The sequence below is a fragment of the Meleagris gallopavo genome, chromosome 1 (assembly GCF_905368555.1).
Source record: "Meleagris gallopavo chromosome 1, MGAL_WU_HG_1.1, whole genome shotgun sequence".
In the NCBI taxonomy this organism is placed as follows: Eukaryota; Metazoa; Chordata; class Aves; order Galliformes; family Phasianidae; genus Meleagris; species Meleagris gallopavo.
The window spans coordinates 30,717,345-30,743,336 of record NC_139404.1 but is presented as its reverse complement, the minus strand read 5'-3'; the positions used below and the strand labels follow the sequence as shown (position 1 = coordinate 30,743,336).

Sequence of the window (25,992 nt, the reverse complement as noted above, 5' to 3'; positions counted from 1 at the left end):
ACTGTGAATGTGTTCACTTCTGTACAAGTCCCATTAAGTTGCAGATTTTAAAAAAGGCTGTGCTATGTCCACACTTCTTTGCCCTGTGCTGCGCAAGGAGGAGCCTCTCTCCCATCATGGGTCCATGGCTGGAGAGCAGTAGGTCCTGTGTCTGGGTCCCACTGGGATGCCAAGTTCCCAAAGGAAGGTAAACACTCCATCAGCATGGCAGAACTCAACCTTCATAGATCATCCCAAAGCATGGTATTTCCATCAGACACAGCAAAGGTATAATTTGCCAATTATGATGTGGGAGAGTGACTTTAAAAAAAAAAGAAAAGAAAAAAAGAAACAACCAGCAACAACAACAACAAAAAAAAAAACATACAATTTTGAGGGTTTTACAGTTAAGTGAGAAGAACTGAGCACAATTTCATCTTCAGTTGGGATTTGGGAAAAATAATTGGGAAACTGCTTTCCCTAGATTTCACCTGATATCCCACAAATCCTGAAGCAAGAATAGCCAATAGAAGGATAGTAAGATAGAATTGCCAATGTGTCTGTTGGTAGACTTGTATTGGGACTTGGCTCCAAAGCAATGAGCCCAATAACTACCACAAAAATCAGTTCCATCAAATGCATGGAGCAGCCCCAGACACAGTCGTACCAATACAAGTATGATCATGCCAGGAATTAGGAGAGGGCAGAAACACAAGTCCAGCACTTCCACCAGGGAAAAAGGCTGTGCAACCAAACCACAAGCTGCTTAGCTTCAGGAATCGCTGTGAATGCGTGCTGAGCTGGAATGATCAAAAGGGAGAAGAAACAAGGGAAGGCTGCAGAGGAACATCAAGCAATTGACCTTTCCACTCAGCCCTGCTATGAGCATTTGTTTCAAACAACAGCTGTTTTCTATAAAGCTGACCTGAAAACTGGTGTCTTCCTACTTCTGAGAGAATTTGTTCATTTCATCTTTTTACTGGCAAAAGAACTGTTATTGCTTTTTGTTCCCACCAGCCCTCCAAGAGCCACCTCAGTGCTGAGGAGGTGAACCGGAGTCTATTTTGGCATAAACCACAAGGAACACAGCTTGATCTAAGATCTCTGGATGAATTTTCATTGCTGGCAATCAAGAAAGTCATGGTTTTATTTGTAAATTAAGAGAGGTCTACAAGAAAGTCACTGGGAAGAAAAAAAATAGTAATAAAGCAAACACGGAACCCTACCATGTCATTTACAGTCTCTTTATAGATGAGAGCACACTTTATATAATGTAATTTGAGTTATAAATAATATTATTGCTTGTTTCAGCCAAAGAACTATACCTCATTTAATTAAGAGAATGGATGTGCTTGTGTTGTGTTACTCATTACTACATTGTAAAATATATCCATAATGATATTCTATGCAAAAATTACTGCACTGGCAGGGAAAACGAGAGCAAAAAGAAATTATCCAAAATATTTCCAGTAAAAAAATAGATAAATGAAGAGAATTTGATTCCTTTTTTCCTTTAAATCAAGTAGCTGAAAGTAAAATTTTAAAGAAAATGAAGTAGGGGAAGAAATATGAATTGAGAGATGTGACTTTGAAATACAATATTTAAAATGGACCGTTTGTATCAGTAAATCGATGGGACAGGTTTAGCTGTTTCCTAAATCTGTCCAGGACTCAGTGTTTTCCATTCTCTTGACTGGTATGAATTTTATACTCAGCAGTAAGCTATACAATACTATATCCATTTCTAAGGCTCACTAATTTCAGAGGCCATTGATAAGGAATTACTATGTGATGTCAAAAAGAATATTTACCGCAAAACGGAAATAATCATTCTTTTCAAATACTGTAAATGAAAGCACCACACAAACACAGAACTAGAAAAAAATTGTCATCTTGTCCATAAATCTAAGAAAGTAACAGTGGAAGTTTTGTGGTATTCCTCTAAACCACATAAATGCTGACACTTAATTTTTACATAGATGACACCAACTTTTCTTCAGAAAGAAAACTAGAAATGAGATTTTAAGGAAAATAAAATTTTAAGCAATATAAAACAGTAATTTTTAATGACATTTCATAATATTTGGAACAGATTCTTTTAATCAGGAGCAAGGCAGGTGGAAGAAAAGTCAAGATATAAACTCTTGTGATGCAAAGTTAAAAGGCTGAGGGATGTGACTTGATTTTTAATGATATGGTGTACCCAATGAATATCTATAGCAATACGAATAGTGAGATGTGATATTTCCATGGCTCACTGTTGTGGCTGCCATTTCATGCAGGGAAGAGGTTGAGACTGAGACCTCCTCTTCAGATCAGAGATCAAAGTCCAAGCGACAGCCTGTACTCATGCCAAATCCCATTTTTAATAAATGCAGTTATAAATAGAACCTTGTCTATTCAGACCATGGATTCAAAGGGAGCCGAGCGTGTTTGCTGGTCATGTCCCACCTCTGACTGTCACTAGTTACAGAAAATGGCACAATTCTGTCACACTTGTTTGGATAGCCATATAAGCAAACCTTTGACTCACTTAGATACAGGTTGTTGAGGGTTTAGTGATTTGTGTTGACAAGGACGAGTAACAGCACAGATATATCCCCATGACTGTTAAACACAAGGATCTCAATGCAGGTCAATGCAGGGAAATCATAGCCAGCATTGATAAGCTACTTATATGTCTACAACTACAGTGAGTGTATAAACCTAGATCTTTAATCATAATCTAAATTATTATTATTTTCTATTCAGTTCAGTTTGCATTATTATTTCAGTCATCTGAGAACTACAACCAACAATTTCTAGTTTTCAGTATCTAGTAAACTCGTGGGGGATGTCACGATGAGAGACAATCAGCAGGCCAATGCCAAGACCAATAGACACCACTGAGAAAAAGGAAACAAAGGGTACCCTCTCCACAGAACCAGAATTGCAGAGGTATTATTGCTTGGAAGGGAGGGTTAGAGAAAATGGGAAGCTAAGGAACAGGTGCTCTGCAATAAATTTTATGACCATGGGAACATGGTTTACATTATCCCTAGGCTGGCCAACAGCACAGTCAAAACTGAGCATCATGAGCATCTCAAAGAAAATTTTGAACCATAATGTAGCTGGAAAGAGCACTGTAAATCCTGGCATAGGCACCCTTTAGTGGCATTTCCCTAGCAGAATAGCAGCAAGTGTTGTACACATTAACAGTAATAATCAGAGGTTAAATGCATCCTAGTGCAGTACTTCTGGGAGGAAAGGCATCTGTCCTTCTGGGGTCTGCAGTGGGCAGATTTCTGGGGCATATAGAGAGTTGAGATACACCCAGAAGCACCCAGGTGCTAAGGCAGGGGAGAGATAGGCTTACAAGCCATGGTCACGGCTGCTCGGGTCTGGGGCGTGGAACACACAGTATTGCTGGGAATCATCCCTTCTACTGCTAGGGATCACCACTTGCTGTGAACATAAATAATGCTCCATGAGAGAAAGAAAATAGAAAACACAGTAGGGAAACAGTGCTGTAATTGAAATAAATTATATTTGAAATGGATGCACTTCATGAGGAGATTTCTACATAAGATTTTTAAACATATTTGGGGAAGAAATATGTTCGTTTATTTTGTATGTATACATATACATGTATGTATATACACTCAGAGTCATTAACTAAATCTCCAATTTTGTTATTAAAAATATCCTCATTATACTTCAGGTTTTTGCATTTCTGTACCATGGGAGAAGACCTTCCTGAATCTTCTTATTTTAGAATGTCATGAATTCTCAGGACAAATGAAAGGAGCGTGTCAAAATAATGGATAGTTCACTGGTTAGCAAACAGGAAGAGATTGGCAATTCCAGTATGGCAGAAAGGGCTTTATGGAATGCAGCAGTAGTTTTAACCTTTTAACTTGATTAGAGTTTCTGAGATATATAAAAGCAAGGATTTTGACAGTAGAATAAACTTCACTAAACAGTTCCTATTTATTTAGAAGTCATTAGAAGTCTGGAAATTCAAAATAATTGAAAGCTATTGGTAAAATAAGGCAGTGATAAACATTCATCAGTAAGCTAAAAATCAGTTTTAGCCATAAAGAAGCTATTAAAACTGTATTCCATGATAGTAAACTTTTTCATTCTCCATATATATATAAAAGTCCGATAGTTCACACAAGTCTGTGATTTTTGAACATAGAAAAAACATCACTTTGAGCATGAAGAAGAATGTACATTCAAAGACATAAATTTCAGTAATTTGGGGGCAGCACCATGTTAACCCTAATCTGTGTCTGTTGGCATATATTTCTCAGTAATAGCAAGGGCACTTTAACCAAGGATATACTGCTATTCTTACTCCTACCTCAACTCTGACAAACCAGAAATTATAAAGAATAATGTGTCTGAGCCTGTTTCAAACAATTCTTCTCATGACTTCAACATTTAGGAAGATCCTGGTTTCTTTAAAACTTGTATTTTGAGAATATTACAGAAAAAATAGGTTATACTGCTTAGTAGAATTCATTTAAATAATTATTAAAGAACATAGAACTTTTGCATGTTAATATCTGTTTTAATTTTTTTTAGATTTATTTAGATTTATTTAATTTTTTAGATTTATTTTAGATTTATTTAATTATGTCTGTTTAGAGCACTACAAAGGTTGATCGATTTTCACATAATTTTTTTTCTGGCAAAAGCAGTGACATTTTCATAGACTGATAAGTGATATTTTAACAGAGTAATTTGTTTTAACATTGCTCAAGATTTTTCACTATTAATATCTGAGACAAAATATTTCTAACACAGAGTTCAGAATATTAAACAGAGGGCATAAATCTAGAGTACATCTGAACAATAACTGCTGGATTATATCATTGTATATGCTTTTCTGAATTTGGACATTTCAGAGAAATTTCAGTATATTGAACATACCTACATATTTTGCAGTAGCATCTTTTATCTCTTTGCTGGTCCCAAATACATTAAACTCAGTCACTTACTGTGTTATTATGTATAATATAACTAATTATGTTCCCCATGCAATTTATTCTGTTGAAATTTGGAAGGCCTGAAATATAATAAAATGTTAATTAAAATGGCACATGAACTCTTAGTGTTCCCTTAAGATTAAAAATAATGCTTGTCAGATTCATGTTTTTTGAAAGATTACAGCATTATATTATTTTAATATAATTGTGGACATAGGTATCTGGGACAAGCCCAGGATTCAGTGTCTATTGTCCACACAACCAAAAGGTGTTAAAGGGTTGCAGAGATCTCTCATTTGGCCTTCAACTGACATTGGAGCTGAAGCAGTATTGAAGTGCTCAAGTGTTGTTGATGTTTTTCATGAAGTACAGTGCTTTCTTCCATGAACTGTAGAAAGTAAGTGCTACTGATGATTACATTGGATAAAAGTTCAGAGGTTAAGCCCACAGACAATTCATGCAACACTCTTAGTTTTTATTAGTTTTGTGATATTCTGTAAAAGAAATCTGTAGGTATATTGCTCTGTGTTTCTATTGACAATTGGCATCTAGGTACATTATGGTTCATCTTACTGTGTTGGCCATCAACAATCACAAATGCAAAGCATTTTTGTATCCATTGTGAGCCACTATTTTGAACAACACCCTTTTCCTTTCTTCAGAAAAAAAAAGAGTAGATGTCTTCAGATATCCTGTTCACTGACAAATTAGTTAGTTCTTTTAGTGCAAGTAGGCTAAAGTAGACTTAGGAGAAAAAGCAAGAAAAGATAACCAGATAAGCCTTTATACGAGTAGTAACTTAGTAGAACTAGCAATTTCCTCTGTCTCCTCTTCCTCCACTTTGTCCCCATGGGCTAGGGAAAGAAGCCTTTAGCCCTTGAGCACACAACAAACTGATTAAAGATGTTTCATGTGTCTCCCAGGAAAACTGGCCAGCATTGACAGAAGATCCCACAGAAATAAATGCAGGAGAAAAGAAAAAGAGAAGACAAAAAAAATAAGAGTATTGTTAATCTTCTTAATCAGTCTTAGATGATGTGAGAAAATGTGTGATCCCCTGTACAAGTGAGATCTGGGAAGAGAAATTACGGTTGGTTAATATCAAAAAAAGATCAAAGCAGATGTAATCACTTACTTCTCCTTCCAGAAGCAGTCTGCTATGGATTGTTGGGTAAAGTACATGGAAGGACTGACTGCAAAAGTTGCTTTGCAGCAGGCATGCTAACCCACGAGACATCATGAAAATCTTGCTTTTTTGATGATATAAACAGGCATGCTAGCAAGAATTTTGGTCAAGATGAAGTTGGTAATACATCAGTAGCAATCTAAAACCTTTTTATTAAGATATAAGTAATACTGGATGCATTAAAGAAAATGCCTCCAAAGTAAAAGTGCCAAAATTAAACTCAACACAGGAAAAGCTTATACCAGTTAAAGGAGACTCACTAAAAGGATTAAACGTTTAAATGAACAAGCAAACAAACGAAAAAGACATTTTGCTCATGTATAGGATGGAAATCCAATCTAAGTAAGGTCAAACAAAACAAACACTTATTAGAGAATAAAATTCAAACTGAATAGATAACAAAGGGAAAACAGTTGTAAATTTAAAATTGAGCTGCAAAACAGTTCAGCAGAAAACCTATTTCTCACCTTGGATGAATTCATATAATTCTGTTGGATCTCTTGTGGTGAACAGTAGTATTTGTGCAGGGACATCAGAAGGAGGCCTGAAAAGGACAAGTGAGACTCCTGCTTAAGAATTCATAGGGACATTCTGGAGAAGCTCAGTAAAGCTCTTGCCACTATTTTGCTCGCAGAGATTGGGGAGCTGCCTAAAATTACATTTTGAGGCAATAATCATGGGACAACAAAAGGCAAAGTCTAGTCATAAATCAGTAATTTACATAACATCAAGCTACGTCACTTTTCGTTATCCTGTATAGCAAAGTATTTTGAAAAATAACTTGAAATTGATAGATGTTTACCTCATATTCAGATACATTTCTTCAGAAACATTTGCTGTATCTTAGAAGCAGCATATCTGCAATGTGATGCAGGAGTTGCTATGGTGAGTTCACATCTCTTATTTAATGCTGCACCTGAGTAAATACACATTGTAACAATCTCTGTTAGAGGTGCTATTAGTAATGTTATGTCAGCATTTCTATCATAAATACTTATTTTCATGTTGCAACTTCTCCAAAAACAAAGAAAACCATTCGTAGGCAAAATCCACAGAAGCCTTTGCACTCATCTTTTATTTTTTCACAGCTTCAATCAATTTCTGAAATCTTCTGTCATAAAAATGAAATAAACATTAGTGAGTTTGTTTCTATTCTTTTGTTGTTAGTGATTTTCATGACAGTCATAACACTTCCCATTTATAAAAATACTTTAAAAAATTGGGGAGGTTAATTTTCATTTCACTGTTCCAGTTTGTGCCAGTAAGCATTTAGTCAGGCATTCATTGCGCTACTTGTTTTACAGCCCTTCTGTACTGTCAGAGTGATATAAAGAGACTTTTGTGTAAAGAAAAATCAAGTCTTTAGTTCACGTATTTAAAGGCTCAATTTAACTAACTGGCATCAGAAATTTAACTTGTAGACACCAGTATATTCTTCCTGAGGAATCTTATTTGAGTTCGTCTCCAGAAGAAAGAAGTACATTGCTGGAAGTAATAAAATATGTTTAACTTTTTCTCCTGTATTTGTTTTTCTAATAGTTTACTTTGAAAAATAGTAAGTAACTTTCTGAGATTTTTCTCTATGAGATTCCCCTATGCACGTCAGGATAACTCTTACATTATGCATTTGTATACATTTGTATGTTGAAATAATTAAATGTTTTCATTTTGCGAGTTTATCTAAAATAACTTTTGTAGGAAATGTCTATTTTCCTCAGCATTGTCTCGTACCTTATAATGTTTTTGAAACAAAATTATCTTTGAATCAAAACTATTTTTTATACACATCCATTTTTGTTTGGAAATGCAGGGATTAAGTATTGATGGAAAAGTCAGAAAAGACAATAAAAAAAATCTTTTCCAACTTGCCTGTAAAATCAGATAATTATATAGGGATTTTCATATATGTTTGTATGTTGACATTATGAAGAGTATAAGTTCAAGTAGAACGGTTTATTCTGTACTTCGCAACAGCCAATAGAGTGGATACTCATTACTGGATTGGCTGAACAGTGAAGCTAATGCTAAACAAACATCTCCTTCCCATAAGTTAGGAAGGTTGGATGAAGAAGCTCAAACAGATCATAAATGTGCATCATTGGCTGGTAAGAAGAGAAGGATATTTTTTAATAATCTACTTCCAAAGTCAGAAAGAGAGAAATGGGATGTCACAGTTTTATCTCTAGATCTGTGTTCATGACAGGAGGACAGAAGGCCCAGAAGCCCACCAGCCCAAACAGGAAACAAAAGGGAAAATAAAAAAAAAACCAGCAGCAATGATCTGAGGAAGAAAACAAACTTAGTTTATAAATTATAATAGCAAAAATACGAGTAAATTGGGATTGAAGATAATAAATCAAATAAATGAGAGTTTCTGAAAACCGAAGTTCTTACTCTGATTCACAAGGGAGCAAATCATAAAACCACAACAGATGTGTTTCAGATATTGCCTTAACTAAACTTAGAAGCGGGGTGTTAGCCAGCATGAACAAAGTCTGCTCATATAAAATGGAGTCATAGAAATCCTTGAAGTAATTTTGATGGTGTTTTTGGGTGGTGACCATTTAGGCTTATTCATCGATGTGCAAGAAATTCCTCTAAGATACTGAGTCACCATATTTGTCACTTTCTTTCACTTGTATGTATAAAACTATAGAAAGAAATACCGGAAGGAGAGGACTGGTGATCTTTAGTGAGAAGGTTTTCAGTCCCCAAGGATGAAACTCCATATAATATCAGCAGAGTAAAGCACCGCAGCCAATCTCATTCATGATAAGACCTGTATGAGTTTTTCAAATAGGTGGCCACAAAAAAGTAGCCTTGTGCCATCTTGAGAAAAGCAACAAATATCATGTGCGATGCATAAATGTGCTCCATAAATGTACCTCCATCATCCAGTGGAGAGGTCAGCAGCTTCATGCTGAATCAGTGAAAACTTCCCTGGTCTTCTCACAGACAATATCAAGCAGAAACATTCTGTGTATATCCTTGAGATGGCAAAGATGTTTGCTATAATGTCTAAAACCTACAAGAGGTAGAGAGAAATCCAGATCTGTACTTAGAAAGTCATTCCAGTGTGATATTGGTTACTTTATGTATCACTTTTCTGAGGCACAATGGATCATTATGAAGTTAACCAAACATTTTCATAACTTTTCTTCTGTAATAAATCTAGCACTTCTTAGTAAACTTCAATGGTTTGCAAGACTTCTTGTTGTTACCTTCTCTATTCTTACAATAGAAAAACAGGTAAATCTGTAAATTCAACCTAATACGTACATATTTACCACAAATCTTATAGGATACCACTGGGTCACAGAATCTAGATCTTGAAAGTCATGCAACAGACACTCTTAGTACATAATTTACATGATTGTAGCCTGTTGCTATAAACTGCTAGCACCAAAAAGCAAAAATTCAGAACCACAACCTGATAATACTAGTCATATAAAAAAATCAATAGTATTATCAAAGTATGTATAGTTCAAAGAAGGGGAAGATTCAGTATCTTGGCAATACTGTGATATTCTCTTTCAAACCATGGAACACACAGACTTTTGTATGATATCAGCTGATAGACCATATCATAGATAAGCGTTCAGCTTTTGAGGGAAGGTATAAAAAAATTAAGATTTATGCTCCTAGGAAATATATTAAGAACGTTTAAGCAGATTAAGTTCAGACATGCAATGAAAACATGAGCATTCATAGAAGTATTCATAGACTTTAACCAAACAAAGCATTCTACAGGCGCTAACTGAATTTCACAAAATCATTGTGAAATAGGGAGAAAATTATTATTACACTTTTTCTATCACCAGAACTAAAAACTGGGACTTAAAGTATCACGCCATTGCCATTGGTGAGTTTTGCAGGCAGTAATTGTCAAGATTACTATCTATGATTCATTTGATGGTTTGGATTTCATAACTACCATGGCCAGTTTCTCTAAAAAACATATAGAATCTGTAAATATGGTCTATTTTGCCTCAAAGTATTGTGCTTTTTTTTTTTTTTAAGACATTTTCATAACACTGCAGCAAAAAATATACAATATTCCTGGTTCTTTTAGTAATTTGTGACTTAATTTATAGAACAACTCTGATTCCTACAATAGCCCATTTTCTGGTATTTTTCTTTTGTTTATCCAGAAATTACACTAGAAAATTTAAAAGTAATATTTCAGAAATAAGTGTTAAAGGCATTGGAAAAAAAGGAGAAAAGGGATAAGTTAATTTAAATAAATAAATAAATAACCAGAAAATTCTGCTAAAATGTGAAAGAAAATTTTGAAATTTAAAGGAACAGGCCCCTGGTTCTCAAGCCCCCCACACAAGCCCTGTCAAGAGGCATAGTTTTATCCTTCTTTCAAATCAGATTTATATGCAACATTCTGATCAGTGGAACAAAATTGCTGGATGCAGCAGAAATATGTTTTTTTTTAATTTATTTTCTTTTTAGAATTTTTTTTTTACACTTTTGTAGTAAAAACAGTAAGGTACAATGGGTTACTTAGATATACTTTCCTTTGCAAGTAGTAAGAGTTTAGTTTAAATAAGTATTTCAGGATTCAGTCCATGTTTCTACTTCACAATTTACTCTCCAATGACAGTGTAGGTGAAGATACAAAGCAAATAAAAAAGTAATCAGCTGATGGACACTTCCAGTTTGGTTTGATACAGGTGTCAAAGAACTCACACATCGTAACAACATGATTCATCTTGTACTCTGAAAACATCATCTCTGCCCTGAGCAATTTTGTTTTTGTGGCACTTAATGTACCATTTTGTTAGTTCTAATCTTCCATGCAAAAGTGAAGTTGGTCACATGCATAAATGCTGCCCACAGCAGTAGAAGAGACATTGGATGCAGCCCCTCCTGACAACTTACATTTTTGGCCAGGGGTGGAGGAAAGGAGGAATGACACCACCTCAGCCATCATCTATTAATGATCTGCCTTTTTCTCACTCCTGACTCCTTTCTGTGGAATTTCTAGAATTGCTGCAGAAAGTAGCTCCAAGAGAAGAGTCCTTTGAGAAACTTCTCTAGCTAATTAAAGTCAGGTGCTGACAGGCTGAAGTGATTCCCTTGCAGACATTGGCAGAAGAAAAGCTAAAACAGAGCTCAGAAAGGAAGTGTAAAGTGTGACTGGCTCAGGAGATGCAAACTTTCCCCTCTAGGTCACAGTGCTGAACCAAGTCCAGAAAGGGGGTGACTGACAATTTTCTGTTATTACAAGTTACTGCTAAGGATGCTATGTGTAGTTAAGTGATAGCTAGTACAGCTGTCCACATCATAAAATTCTCAGTATCAATGTCACTTATTCACAATTTAAAAATCATAACCAGATCTGAAACAAGTTGTATATCTTGAACTGAACTGATATTCTAGACACAGTAATTCTTATTTCCTTCTTTCCAAAATGGGGAAGCTAGAGTAGCCAGATCTTTAACATCAAGCCAAATATGGACAAGTAGGAGCTCTATATACAAACACTTCTAGAAATAGAAGTACATTCATTTTCAAATTTAAATGTGACTAAGCAGCAGTACACACAGACATTTCATCTGTACAGGAATATGGAAACTTTTCACATTCCTATTTCAATAGAATCATAGAAAGCAAATTTCTCACTTACCATGGAGCACTACTTGCAATAACAAAACAAATTTTATCTTCTGAGTCTCCTTGTTTTGCTGGAATGGAGGTGGGGAGAAATCCAGCCCAGTTCATCAACATGTTTAAATAGTGCCTTTGAGAAAGGATTCAGAAGCAAATATGTACCGTTGCACTGGGCAGCTGCTCTGGTGGATTTCCAGTTAAACAAACATCTATTGCAAGGTACGTCTCGTAATGAGGTTGTTTTCTCAAAACTTTTTCTAGGGTCATGGTCATCACCTGGGAATTGTGTTTTTCAGATTTACGAAATAACTAATCAATATTTGAGCAAAATTACACAATGGTATAAGAAATGATAATGGTGTATGGAAGTGCAGCACATAAAAGTAAAAACTAGTTTCTTGTGAGAACTGTTGGTTTTCAGATTTTCATTCAAATTCTGCTTAACAGTAAGTACTCAAATAGAGTAGATTACAAAACTTCTACTAGATACATATTAACCTAGGAGGAAAAAAAAAAGACATATAAACTACTGGTGACAGTTCACAAAAGCCATATATAAACACATCTGCGTTCTATCGTACTCATATATGTAATTCTAAATTATGATCAGTAGACAAGTGCAAAGTGAAAAAATATAGATAAATGCTGAAATGGTGAGTGGTCATTGCAGTGTGCTCATAGTCTTCTGAGCCATGTTTATTCAGTTTACTAAGCAAGGAAAAGTCTTTTACTAATAAGATTTGATTAAAAGAAATGTTAATTGCTATTGGAAATCAAGAACTGCTTTTTTCCTTCAATAATTTACACAGAGAAAAAAAAAAGAGAGAGAGAGAAAAGACTCATTTTTCTCTCTTTTTCTCATTAATTACCATTTTAACCAGTAAGATGAATACACACATTTTCAGCTTCAGTAAAACAAAACTTTCCAAAACAGAGTTATTTTCTGATTACTTTTATAGCTGCACAGAGTTATTACAGGTCCTCAACTAGTGCCAAGACTCTGTACTTTCTTTCTGAGTTCAGTGCTTAAACTGCAATGAAGTGCCTGGCTTCACTACTCTCTGATTTTTAGCAGCTGTGTTTGAATTGAAAGCTTGATTGACAATTATCTCACCTTGATAGAAGGTTGATTACTTGGGCTATGAAAAGATTCTTCGGGCTATTTTCTAATATTTTGTCATAAACAATTATATTTTTGTCCCAATTTTTGATATTAACTCTTACTAGTCCCTGAAAAACCACAATCACAATCTTTAAAATAAAGCCAAAAGCATGAGGTGGTTGTGGTGGGGGTGATTGTTCAGTGGTTAGTAGTATTAGTTCTTGGATTTGCCTGTGTCAGCGAAGTTTTACCACTGATAAAATCAATTTTTCTCAGCGTTGTTCTGAGCAAGAACTTTGATAAACTTTTACTTTAGCGTTAAAGGCAGGTTAAAAGCCAACAATAAAGGCCTTTTGATAACAGTGAGAGGGATGAGGAATGGAAAAGGTTCTTGCTGTGATCTAATCATAGTGAAATTACTAAAGGAATCAAACTTTCATTAATTGAAGAGGCAGTGAACTCCATTAGTCACAGTGCCAAAAATTTTGTAGTTCAGTCAAATAATTTTTTTGAACTGGTTGTTGTAAGTAGTGCTGTTATAAGATCATTGTTAAAAAATATTATTCTCAATATTATTTTCTGAAGCATAAAAACTTTTTGTAAAGCAAGATATTTTCTTTTTTTTTTTTAAGATGAGTATGATTTTGACTTAAAAGAGCAACTTGACAAGGTTATGTTTCATTTGAAATTATCAGTACTTGATTTTAGACATCACCGTGGGTAATGTGAAGCACTTTGTAAGTGAAGGGCATATCAGCTATGTTTAGACTAGCTTAAGCATTTCTGACAGCATTATACTGGAGGCTGGAATTTGGTTTCATCCTGTCTGCCTAACATGGGTGTAATGAACCAGGGACTTCTGCCTCCTGCTTTTGCACAACCATCCTGAAAGAACATAATACAAGGGCTCTAAGTTACTTGTGAGTTCCACAATCAGTTTAAACTGGAACGAGCAGTGCTGGCTTACCTTTCAGTCTTCACCTGTGCCTACTTACTGCCTCTGGCATTTCTCTCTCCCATCTTCCAGATGTCTGTGCAGTCACATAATGAGGGGGAACAAGGCAATGCGATGGGCTAAAACTATACTCTTTTTTTCCTCTCATATGTATTTATGGCTATTTGCAGTCCCTGGGGAAACAGAGAAAGTAAAAACTGATTGGGTCTGTGGGAAGCTGGCACTGCCTCTTTTAGCATCAACGTTTGCCTATGTTGACTCAAGGGAACTGTGGGACTACAGCATTAGAATGGCCCCTTAGAGGACCATACCCAGCAGGGTCTGTGGAGCAGGAAGCATGTGATTAGATATGTCTGTCACTAGTTCCCTTCCTTTCCCAACATGTTTGGAGTGTCTGAAAAACCTGACTTGCTGGCACCAGTTATGATGCAATTTCACTTATACTCAAAAGCAAAAGGAGAGTGTTTTATATAACCCTACATGAACCACAAGTGCAACATCGTCACCAAGTCTGTGTAACCTTCCTGGGTCTGTGACAGTGGCAATAAATATTGACATCACTGCAAAGCCAGGCAGACTATCTGAGAGGTTTTCATGCCAAAATTAAACTGAAGTGTATTTTTAACTACATCCCACTGGTTATCCAGTCATAGACAGTCCTGACAACACAAGATTGTTAGGAGAAGGCAATGGTATTTGTTAGACCAAGATGCAGAACTCAGTAGGAAACATGCACATCTCCAGATGCTGGGTACAAAAGGCAGAGTTTATTAGGCTTTCAGGTACAGACCACAGTCACAGAGTATGAGTTCCCATAAGGTGACTTTCTTTGATTTCTATTTATATTCAGAAAGACACTTGGCAACATTCTTGCCATCAAGCTGTGGAGTCATTGAGGCAGAGGAGTCCAAAAGGCTCACCTAAGTGCCTGGAAAGCCTCAGCCAAGGTTCTGCACATATTCATTGCAACTGCAATATGAAAGTAGGGATGTCATTACTGTTACTCTATTGTTATTATTTTTAGCTATTGCATACATCTCCTACAACTTCTCCCCTTGATCAAATGCTATTGCGCTAACAACTATAAAGATAGGCAATATTGAACTACATCTAATTCAATTTTTTAGTAAAGAATAGAGCTCAAAACTCAGGAAATCTCATGAATTAGGACTCGAAGTTGGAATGAAACTTTCCCCGTGCAGAACCTCTCATGATTAGGTGCAGTACTGAAAGGTAGAGGACAATCTGCTGGGTCAGATACTGAGTGCCATCACATGGTGCTGCTGAGCTCACTGGGTCGATGGCTTGATCAGAGAGAGCAAAACCTTGCAGAATTTTCACACTTAGGTCAGAGCAAAAGTATGTTCTTCACAAGGTAGCAGGAGGGATATGAAAACATGACAATGTAATAAACATCTTTCAGCTGGTATAATAAACAGTTTGGAGCCTTCAGAGCTGAGCCAGATTTATCTTTTTAAAGGAGGAAAAATGCAAAGCCAGGCATTGTCTCATATGACAAATGATAATAATGAGCAATAACAATAACATGAATCAGTGTTGTAAGTCTTCTGGTGATTTTACTTATTGTTTTTATACAAACTAATAAAGCATTACAAAAAGTGACTACCATGGGGTAAGAACACTATCAGTAGAAGTATGTGGTACTGACAGAGACAAAGCTTTTCTGGATATGAAGTTCCAACGGAAAAAGAAAAAAAAAAGTAAAAGCCAAAATATTTCATACAGAGTATGTTTCTGATCTCTTTAACCCTTTTTATATTTTGATCTTTTTAATTTGTCTTTACTATATCTCATTCATTAAATTGCAGTGGATAAATGACAGCTAGTTTTCCTTGAGGACCTGTACACTACTTTGCAGCTTAGCGTTGGAGATACTTCTCTATACAGTGTTCAAGTGAAATGGATGCACTACATTACTTGTTTTTCAGGTGAATTAGATCCATTAAGGACACAGAGACATCTTATTCTGAGGTGATGAGAATTTGTCTGCATGTTTTATTTTGGACAGATACATTGACAGTTCGTATTTTCCATATAAATAAATAGCAGGCATTACTTTTGGAGTGACCTATGTAAATATAATCTTTTTTAAGAGTGACACCCCATGCTGGTTTATTCTAAAGAGCTGACTGCTTCCAGAGTCTAAGTAACATTATTAAGTCGTGCAAAGTGTTATATGCTGCTGAGACAGTACAAATAACCATATTGCTCTCCTGCAGAATCTGCTAATAAAAGGGAATTCTGATTGTTTTCATGATCTGATTTTAATCTCATCTAATTTAATGAATATGTTGTTACTTTTATAAAAGGAAATCTAGTCGTAGGACTAGTTAAATCATAGTAAACACAAACATGTTCAAAGAAAGACAGACAGAGGCCTGTTAGAATGGACTTTCTCATTTTTTTCCAGCTAAGTCACTCGTCTGATAAAAGCTGTGCCCTATCCCTTTGCCTGCTTCTTTTCCTTACCTCTCCATGGGAGCTATAACATATGCTTGAGGTCACAGTCAGAAATGACCCATGTATTGTTAGTCCTACTATAAACTTTCTGTGTTAGTACCTCTCTGACTCCATGGACAGCCTGACTCTGTCTTCCCCATATCCCTGTGAAGTGGCTGTAGACAGGATTAATATAGACTTCTTCAAGCTGAACAAGTATAGTTCCTTCAACATCTCTTTGCAGGCCTTGCAATCCACCACCATCCTGGTACACTTCCTTCCAGTTTGCCAACATCTTTCTTGGACTGGGAGGACCAAAACTGACACATATTTTCAAAAGTTCCAGATAGAACAGAATAATCTCTTCTCTTTCCTTGGCCTGCTGGCTGCAATCTAACTAATACAACTCAGACAGCTTCATGAGAACTCTTCCTGCCTTTCAGCCTGTGATCCTGAATGGAGGAGTGGTGGAGGCCATCTCTCCTGCCCTGGCATGCCATGCTAGCTCTATAGAGACATTTGAAAGCTTTACATTATCAAACAAATATAGGCTTCCCTGGATGAGTCAACATGAGCAAAACTGCACATGTGTTTAATGTTAAATGAAAAATGATGAGCTCTCCACAGTCCTGTGTGGCTGAAAGTATGTTCACCTCATGGTAGAGAACTATGGACACAAGTCATAGTGGACACCTCTGCTCATGAAATGGGACAAATCCTTTTGGGACCCAGAGAAGAGGGGACAGGAATCAGGCGAGCTCAGGTCTGAAGGGCCTCCACAGGAGCTGGCAGCTTGGACTGGGGTCCACCTGGATGGAGAATTTCAGCAGGTCATATCTGAGCTGGGTTGCCTATGGTGAAGACTTCAGGATGCAGAGGTCAATGCAGCAGCTGAAAAATTAGGTACCTTAAATAAGCACAAAGACCAAAATATCAAACTAAGTATAATGTGGCAGCCGCTATGAGAAAGCGCAGGCATTCTGTCAGGAACCTTAAAAGACAGTTCTCTACACTAGGTAATTGGTACAGTGCAAAGAGAGAAACTGCAATGCATAGTAGATAGATCAGGATGCTAACACTTTTCAAATATACCGGTATGGCAAGGGGATAGGCCATTTGGATCCTACAGTGAAAAATTTCTGAGTGAGATATTATATTTAAAAAACACACAAAATCATGATGGTATCCAGCAGTGGCTATTCATTAAGTGAATTCATCATTCCTCTGCTCTGCAGCTTTGTTTGCTCTCTCTCCATGCAGAGCATGGACAGTATGTTCTTTCTAGCACACATGGACACTTTCAGAGCAAACAATAGAGACAAGTATACAGTGAAAATCTCTAGGTAGCCTCTGTCTTCACTCAGATAATTCTCAAAGCCAATAATAATTGTCCAGACAGCACACAATGTTCCCAAACATGCTCTGAAAATAATGGAGGGGGGATTGACACTACTGAAGTCATCATTTTTGTGAGGGCGTGGAACAAGTAGAAGACGGGGGGCAAAAAAAATTAGAGAGGATGTATTTGTATATTCCTAGTATCATTCAAATAGAAATAAGTCAACACACGTTTTGCATGGTCAGACCCTCATTTATATAGTATAAGTAATATCTATACCCTGCCCAAAGCTCAGACTCATACCATCAACATTTAAGCACCTGACTGAAGTATATCAGTCAAGTATCACACTGGCTTGTGACCATAAGCCCCTTCTATGTGGGCTGAATCATTGACTGAGATGTTACTGTCTCCCTCCATTGTGCTTATACATACCTTAAGACAAATTTTGTCCTTGGTCAACCATTGTAGTGAAGTGCCTTTTGTCAGGGAACAAAAGTGTCTAGAATCTCTCCCTCTTTATCTTCTACTTAAAAATATTGGATATTGATAAATACTTGCACTCTGCATTGGCAGGAATCATTACAACTGAGAGATGTGGTAATGTCCCAGACTAAATATTCTGTGTCATCCATAATCATGTTGAATGTGATAAGCACATTTTCACAAAGCACAATAATAAACCGATTAATATATTATAAATTACAGCCATCATTCTGAAATTCTACTTATTAAAATGAATCACTCAAGTTTTATTAAACAGTCTATTTTAGTTCTTCCCTAGTTTACCACAGGCAATTGCAAATGCAGCTTTCATACTTGTCCTGTGAAGCTCATTGATAACAGAGAGATTGGGTTAAACTTGCGGATAAGAAGAAATTATGTGTTTGGAAATGAAAAATAGGACATTGCAACCTTTTGTCAGAACATACTAGTAATTCTGATACAAAAAAAAAATTAATGCATTTGCCAACTATCCTGTTTTGTTTTGCAAAATTTTTGAATACTGATATTTTAAAAGAACACTTTCATCTGTGTATGGGTGGCTGCATGTTTAGTGTATGTGTGAAGATGAAAAGATGCCAAAAGTTTTAGTACTTCCTACAGAAAATCTCCTCAAGTAATCAATAGACTATTGAGTTCCTCACTAAGTCTTTCCTTTTTTAACCTGCTTGTGATGCATGGTACATTGTTTGCCTAATTTCTGGCCGTGGCACACTTAATCACATTACTACCATCAGTAGTATTGAAGGCATCTTCAACATCTTTACATTTCTGCTTGTTTTCTTACACAGCTTCACAGACTTATCACAATGTCAGCTGGGAGAAACTTGTGGGGGACAGCTGGTCCAGATGCCTCCACAAAGCAGGGTTGTCACAAACACCAGGTCAGCACAGACATGGTTTATCCTTGCAAAATCTTGAAAACTTCCTGTGACTGCAACTTTGCAGCATCCCTGAGCAATTTGCCTTACCTACCTATAAAAAACTTTGTCCTATAGAATCATAGAATCATCAAGGCTGGAAAAGACTTCCAAGATCCAGTCCAATTGTCCATCTACCACCAATATTTCCACACTAAACTGCATCCCTCAGTACAACATGTAAGAGTTTCCTGAACACCTCCAGGGACAGTGACATCACCACCTCCCTGGGCAGCCCACTGCAGCATCTAAACATTCTTTCAGAGAAGAAATTTTTCCTCATTTAACCTGAATCTCCTCTGGCACAACTTGAGGCCATTCTCTCCAGTCCTATTGCTAGTTACATGGGAGTGGAGGCTGACCCCCACCTCACCACAACCTCCTTTCAGGTAGTTGTAGAGAGTAATAAGGTCAACCCTGAGCGTCCTGTTCTCTAGTCTAAACAATCCCAGATCCCTCAGCCATTTCTCATAAGACTTGTGCTCCAGACTTCTCACCAGCTTCAGTACTCTTCTTTGGACATGCTCCAGGGCCCCAGAGAGTTTGTGGATGCCCTGTCCCTGGAGGTGTTCAAGTTCAGGTTGGATGCCAGGTTGCTGACAAGCAAGAGGCTTGTTTGTTCCAGTCTTTCCTTCCCTAGGGCCTATGATACCTGGCATCTTTGGGGTATCATGTGCTGTGCTGCAGCAGGGGCACTCCTGTGTACCAGTTGTCTTGATAGCTCCATCCCTCCACAACTACCCAAGCACCCTGATGTGACTATAGAGAGAACTGCCACACAAGTGGATGTTAGACAGAGGTACTGAAGTACTGATATCTATTGTATTTGAAAAGGAAATGATCTCTAGTCTTGATTATTATTTTTTTAATCACGTTCAAAAAATGTATCCACAGTAATTTTCACAGCTGCTGCTGATTTGTTAGTACTTCTGTCCCCAGACCTCCCTGCTGTTTGCTTTATGGTTTACAATCTTATTTTCATTTGTTCAAAGAAATGTTTTTCTCTCCCCTGTCATTACATGAGGCTCTCACATGAACAGCATGGGGAGAAAACTGTCCATAACCACACCCCTGTCAAGCATGCAAAGCAAACAGGCATGAAAGCGGGGTCCCCCAGCCCCTCTCACAGCCTCACTTATCGTGACAAAGGTATAAACACGTTGGTGTCCATCTAAGAACTGCTTTAATTCATTAAGAACACCTATTCTATGCCACATGCTTCATAGGGAAAGCCTGTTTTCTTCATTAGGCCAGTTGCTGCAATGGAAAATACAGGCAGCTTTGAGACTCAAAGACCACTCAGCAAGTTTAAGTCCAAAATTTGGCCCATTTTTCCAACTGTGCACACAATTTAAAGCAAGATAGGAGCTCTGGTTGTAAACCATTTGCCTCCTAATATCTGGTTTTGGCATCTTGTGGTCTGACAGCCCTCAGAAGCAATTCCATTTTCATGGGAATGCAGAACTGAAGGAGACATAGTTTATTTTTGTTAAACTATTTGTCTGGGGCTATGTCAGTAGTCAGATGTTTTGGAGGGGAGAACATGAAACAACACACCACAGCCAGCAGTGGCAGGAAGCTGGAAGGAGTCCTGCTCCTCCATGCTTCACTGGGATGGTGATACCTGGGAAAAGACACCCAGAAGGTGCAGGGCAGCTGTGGTTCCAACAAATCAGCACTGGCTCAGGGAGAAACACAGCATGGGGAAGTGCCCAGACAGAAGTGCCAGTCCCTCCAGGCTGTCACTCCACCAGAGCTAACATGATCTGCTCCTCAGAGACTCAATGTCATCCCGGCCTTCCCACCTTCCCAGGAGTGCCAGGCTGAGGGCTTTATGACAGAGCCTACATGAGAGGGACGAAAGGAGGTAAGGAAGAAGACAGGTGGTTTTTTTGTTTGTTTGTTTGTTTTTTAATTATGGTCATTACGTAATTGGATAAAAGGTAGTAAATTCTGAAGTAGAAAAGACTCATCGCAGACAGTGAAATTACTACTCCACAAGTCTATAGTGCAGTTAAGTGAATAACACTTGACATACGCCTCTGCAATTGCTATCATGGTAAATATTTCAGCTGGGAAACTATGGCACAGGTCAGGCACCTGGCTGCAGTCACACACTTCCGACCCAGCCCTACTGTGCACACCTCGCTGCCGTCTCAACATGTGTCTCTGCACCACAGAGATAAGAGCCATGCGGGAGCCCTGAGTTACTTCTTCCAGGTGCCATTTTCAAGGCTTATCACTATTGTGCTACTGCAATTTTAATGCACGCTGGTCACTCAAAACTCAAGATTATCAAATGAAAGCACGATCAAGCCTGGGTGAAGCATTCTGCAGATACACATTTTGTAACAGCGCTAAGCTCTGAGAGCAAATAGCTCTGGAAGGGAGATGTTTGCCCTCAGTGTGCTCCAATAAACTGATTCACTTTTTTTTTTTTAACCACTTTTTTTTAAAAAAAGCTGACGCAAATTTGTCAAAGGGAGTTGTTGGGGTGTAGCCGCTGTTGATTGGTTCATCTGATACACTCCCATTTGTCTTTAAATCACTGTCCAACTGCTGTGGATTGCACACAAGCAAACTTTTCAGCACAGGTGCAAATCCTAAAAGATAGAACCCACTTAGCAAGCAAGAGAACCAGCTCAGCTCACAGGTAAACCTAAACCATTTTTCTCTATAATGTATGATCAATTCATTTTAGATACCATCCACACCTTCCAAAATTACAAATGAGAAATGCAATCAATTAATCTGTAAATTTAAGTGCAAGATGAAAAATGGGCTCCTTAAGATTTACTGACATGGTGATTTATGTTGGCAAGTATTTGTGGTATTTCTTCTGAAATGAAATACAGCTTCTTTTTTTTTTTTTTTTTTTTTTTTTTTTTTTTTTGTACAGAAGAACAAAATGTAAACAACCACAGAAGTAGCAAGAGGTGTCTAAAATTGACCAGACAATTAAGAAATGCTTGCTTTCCTTTGGAGCCCTTGCCTAACTTCAAGGCTCTTGATTTACTTGGCTAAAATTCCAGAAAATAAATGAATTTGTGGGAGCAGACTTTGCATTTTAATTGTTTATTTCACAATTATAACACATTTCATTTTGAAATAGCTGTGCAGACAATAATATTGCAAGCTCGCTGTCAGGAAGATGAGGAACCAGGCATAGTCTGCTAACTCAGATACCATGGTGGAACTTACAAATCTTGCTACTGCAAAACCTGCAAAAAATGTTATCAGTTATATCTGTGACCTGGCATTATTTGTGATCAATAACCATTTTCTAAATGTTCTAACTGCAGATCAGATGGAAATCAGTAATACTGTGATATCAGATGCCAAATAAATCCACTGATTTCTGAGTCCCTTCTGAAAACCAATATTTAATAAGCAACAAATAACAGTACTCAGTACTTGAACAGTAAAATAGTTGTATAGGAATTAATAACTTTCCTCTAATAGTGGGCAGATCGCTTTTGCAACCAGTATTTCCATTTTAATGCCATACTTCTTTCTGTTCATCAGAATGACACAGGAAAGAATAAAGCCAAGTTTAAGGAATACTATAGAGCTAATGCACTTTTTTTTTGCAGGAAAGCCTAAGGAGAAAATATATCAATTTTAAGTGGAAGAAAAAGCAGTGGAGAGATTTTCGGTTACTTGCAAACTTAGAGAATTCCTCTGTAAGGCGGAGGAATCTGGGTAGATTATGATGGGTTTAGGTTCTTCCAGTGTGTTTTAGGTGCCAAATTCAGAATTATGGAGTAGAAAGCATTAAATCTCAGAGGAGCTGAAGTAGATGACTTTTGATTTATGTTAAGATCACCCCATGTGATGAGTTATATTCTGGCAGGATGCAAGCCCACTGGCCTTGGTGGCCATGCCCTGATATGCAGCCCTGTGCCTGGCCCTGGCCATCACCCAGGGACAGCAATCACCTGCCTACCAGTCTATAGGGGTTCAGATGCAGCCACGATTTTCTTCTCAACATAGCCAACTAGTATGTGCCCCTGCTCCTAAATAACATCTCACAGGTACAGAAGCAACCCAGGAGTTGTGTTGTCATGCAGAGGGGTGGCATTGGTCCCCTTTGTTTTGCTTGCCCTCAATAGATCTAACATTGCTATCTGAGTGCTTGTGGCTCCACTGGAAAATTCCTGCTTTATGCAATAATTCCACAGCCTCTTGTGATGACGCCCATAAGTCAGATTATTCACTTGTGTAAATGTTTGACAGGACAATGTCCAAACGATTCTTATTCTGTAACGTGTATTTCTAGTCAATTTCTTTCCCCCTTCCAAACTGTTTACTGTGCTGTACAGAATTTCCTCCTCCAGTGTCTAACCTCTGTGTAACTCAACCCTTCGCAGCTTTTTTTGCTTACTTCTCTCGTGTCCAACTCTTTGAAGATGTGTATGCTTTGGACTGCCACATCTGGAAAAGACATTTCTCCGACGAGCAGCAGGCAGTGCACACAGCAGATATTTGGCCCTATATCAGAATAGGGCTAAGTGCAAGCAGACGTGCCTGTTTGGTTTTTAGACATTAAACTCAAAATAAGCATCAGGAAGTGGAACAACTCTCTTCCTTTAACAGGACAGTGTCTGTATTTAAAGGTTTTGTGAATGAAGCCGCAGTTGGGAGGGCTCTGTTTTTTTAATTTTTTTTATTCTCCCGGCGTTATTCATACCCCTACTGGGCAGAATCCCCAGGTTGCAGGAATGTGAGCCTGCCAGCTGCACTGCCTGCTGCTCACATCCGTGCTCGCACTCCCCGAGTGGCAGCAGAAAGGAGTAAACAGAGCTGCGATCACTGGTAGGAAACCTGCTAATGCACTCTGATATTGCTTTTCCTTTTCGGTTGTCTGGTCTGGGTGGATGGTTTTAGTAAGAGGTAAGGAGGCTAACTTTATTTTCTGGACCAGGGTCAGTTTTAGCCTCCAGTACTGGTATTTAAAGTTTACATTTGCATTTTAAGCCTATGCACTCTAATATTTTGCCACTACAGATACATTTGCAGATGCTCTTAAATTCACCATGTGATAGTGAAGGTCTGGTCAATAGAGAATATACATTCACAAATGCAAAACCAGGAGAAATAGCAGATTTAGTGCAACAAAGGACCAAACGTGGAAATTATTAGTAGCATTGTTTTCTGATATTGTTGTTATGCAGTGTTGGTCTGTACTTGGCATTTGTTTTTTATGAGAAAAGAAATGGCTCCAGCCAGTGTGCTCACCTGCGAGGCAGAGGCGAAGGGCCAGGAAGGTGCAGGGCTGGCACAGGTGGGACAGGGACTGCAATGCTGCCCAATCTGTGCTCGCTCCCTCCTCGTCCTGCTCTGTTGTCTCCCAGGCTAAGAAATGGAGATGTGACATGCCTCAAGAACTATCTTTATGAAGAGTAAAGTGTTGTAAAACTAGAAGGTCTCTTCCAAAATAGTTTGCTCCTGAATGTGGGAATAAGCAGATGAATGTAAATGTGTGTTTGCAGACTGTAACAAGAGACTGCTGAAATACCGCAGGTGAAGTCCTTTTTGTAACTTTGGTTTGCACAGCTTCCCTTTACCCATACAAAAATTGGCATATAGAATATATAGAAATCCACAAAGAGAGCTGAGCATTTATTCATAGCATTTTTTAAAAGCAGGATTTTTTCTAATAAGAATAAAGATCATAAGACTTTTAACTGTGTAATAACCCTGTGTGAGCCAGAGCTCCGGCTGTGGGGTGGGTGAGGGCTGGACACAGAAGAGCAGAAACCACTGTATGAGAACTGCATTTGCTAATTATCAAAATAGTGATAATGCAGAGATGCTCATATTTACAGATAGAATCCAGGGAAGGGGACGAATCATCAAGGCATTTAAACCCGTGACAATATTCATCTTACAACAAATGATTCAAAACACTGAGAATTTCTCTTGAGCGTGTACATTTGGAAGCAGTGTTGGCAAAACCCTGATGTACTCTTCACTTCTAACAGTGAGTTTTTCTGCAACACCATCCTCTGGCACTACAAAATCAGCAATTCCAGTAACTACTTTCACCTGGATTAGTAATTATGCCAGATGCATCTATTGGCCACTACACTCTCCACCATTTCAAGGGAGACGGAAGGGCCGAGTGCCAGCATATAAAGGAACATTATGCTTGCCCAGAATTTTCCCAGTCTGCAACAGTCTCCTTTCCTAATGCTATTTACAAAGAACAAACACAAGCCCAACGATTCACAGTCGTTTATCTAATTTGAGGAAAACTCTAATGAGTCCTGTTGTGTGTTGTTTGCAGAACAGAGTGTTCTGGCAGCTCCCCATGGTAGAGAGGACCCACGGGCAGGCACCACAGTCCTGTTTACCCTGAAAAAGAGACCGTATGTTGGAAAGTACTGACCACTCCATGGATGGTATGGAGCAGCAAAAAGTCAACATTGAACTGGAAGAGCAGAGCAACAGTGGGGAAAGCCTAGAAGACAACTACACAGAGCTGATTGACTCTGAAAAGACTGCAATTAGGAGGTAAGCATTTAAGTGGAAGACTCATCTGTTCTGGCTAAAAAGCAGTAATCAATTAACAAGCTTCACTAATGGCATCTGGAACTTAAAACATTTACTAGGTAATATGCTTAAACTAGTGTGATTGCTTAGATAGTGTCTCCCCTGAGCACCAGCCTCCCTGCTCTTCTCTACAGATAGAGTGCCCAGCACAGCAGGGGCAGCCCAGGGCACCCAATGCGACCACCACCTGGAGTGACCTTTGCAGGCTCCCCACCCCAATCTTGGCAGCTCCCACCCACACAAATCAATGTGAAAACTGATACCCACATAGGGTACTGCAAGCCAAGCACACTCCTCGAACGCTCCAGCCATCTGGGACAGGGGCAGCTCTGGCCAGGGCAGGGGATAGAGGGTAGCAGTTTCCACTGGGAGATGCTCGGGCACATACAGTAGGGAC

General features: G+C 38.1%; 1 protein-coding gene and 1 long non-coding RNA gene across 7 annotated transcripts in view; one reads left to right on the top strand and one right to left on the bottom strand.

The window, feature by feature from the left end:
• Positions 1-25,992, bottom strand: part of LOC104909825 (uncharacterized) — a 145,528-nt gene that overhangs the window by 5,150 nt on the left and 114,386 nt on the right. The window contains exons 2-7 of one of the 3 annotated variants that reach the window (XR_014882240.1): positions 13,830-13,990; positions 11,777-11,890; positions 9,024-9,163; positions 6,941-7,054; positions 6,606-6,682; positions 3-5,340 (exon numbers count right to left, since the gene is read on the bottom strand). This is a non-coding gene — a long non-coding RNA (uncharacterized LOC104909825). The remainder of the gene's footprint in view (positions 1-2; positions 5,341-6,605; positions 6,683-6,940; positions 7,055-9,023; positions 9,164-11,776; positions 11,891-13,829; positions 13,991-25,992) is intronic. The other 2 variants (XR_014882239.1, XR_014882236.1) reach the window with 2 other exon arrangements.
• Positions 11,688-25,992, top strand: part of SLC38A4 (solute carrier family 38 member 4) — a 30,724-nt gene continuing 16,419 nt past the window's right edge. The window contains exons 1-2 of one of the 4 annotated variants that reach the window (XM_085219997.1): positions 11,688-11,979; positions 25,330-25,556. In XM_085219997.1, the coding sequence (XP_085076123.1) occupies positions 25,414-25,556 (143 nt within the window). In that variant the 5' untranslated portion in view covers positions 11,688-11,979; positions 25,330-25,413. Of the gene's footprint in view, positions 11,980-21,542; positions 21,694-23,665; positions 23,856-25,329; positions 25,557-25,992 lie in introns of those variants that run through there. The other 3 variants (XM_085219989.1, XM_085220011.1, XM_085220006.1) reach the window with 3 other exon arrangements.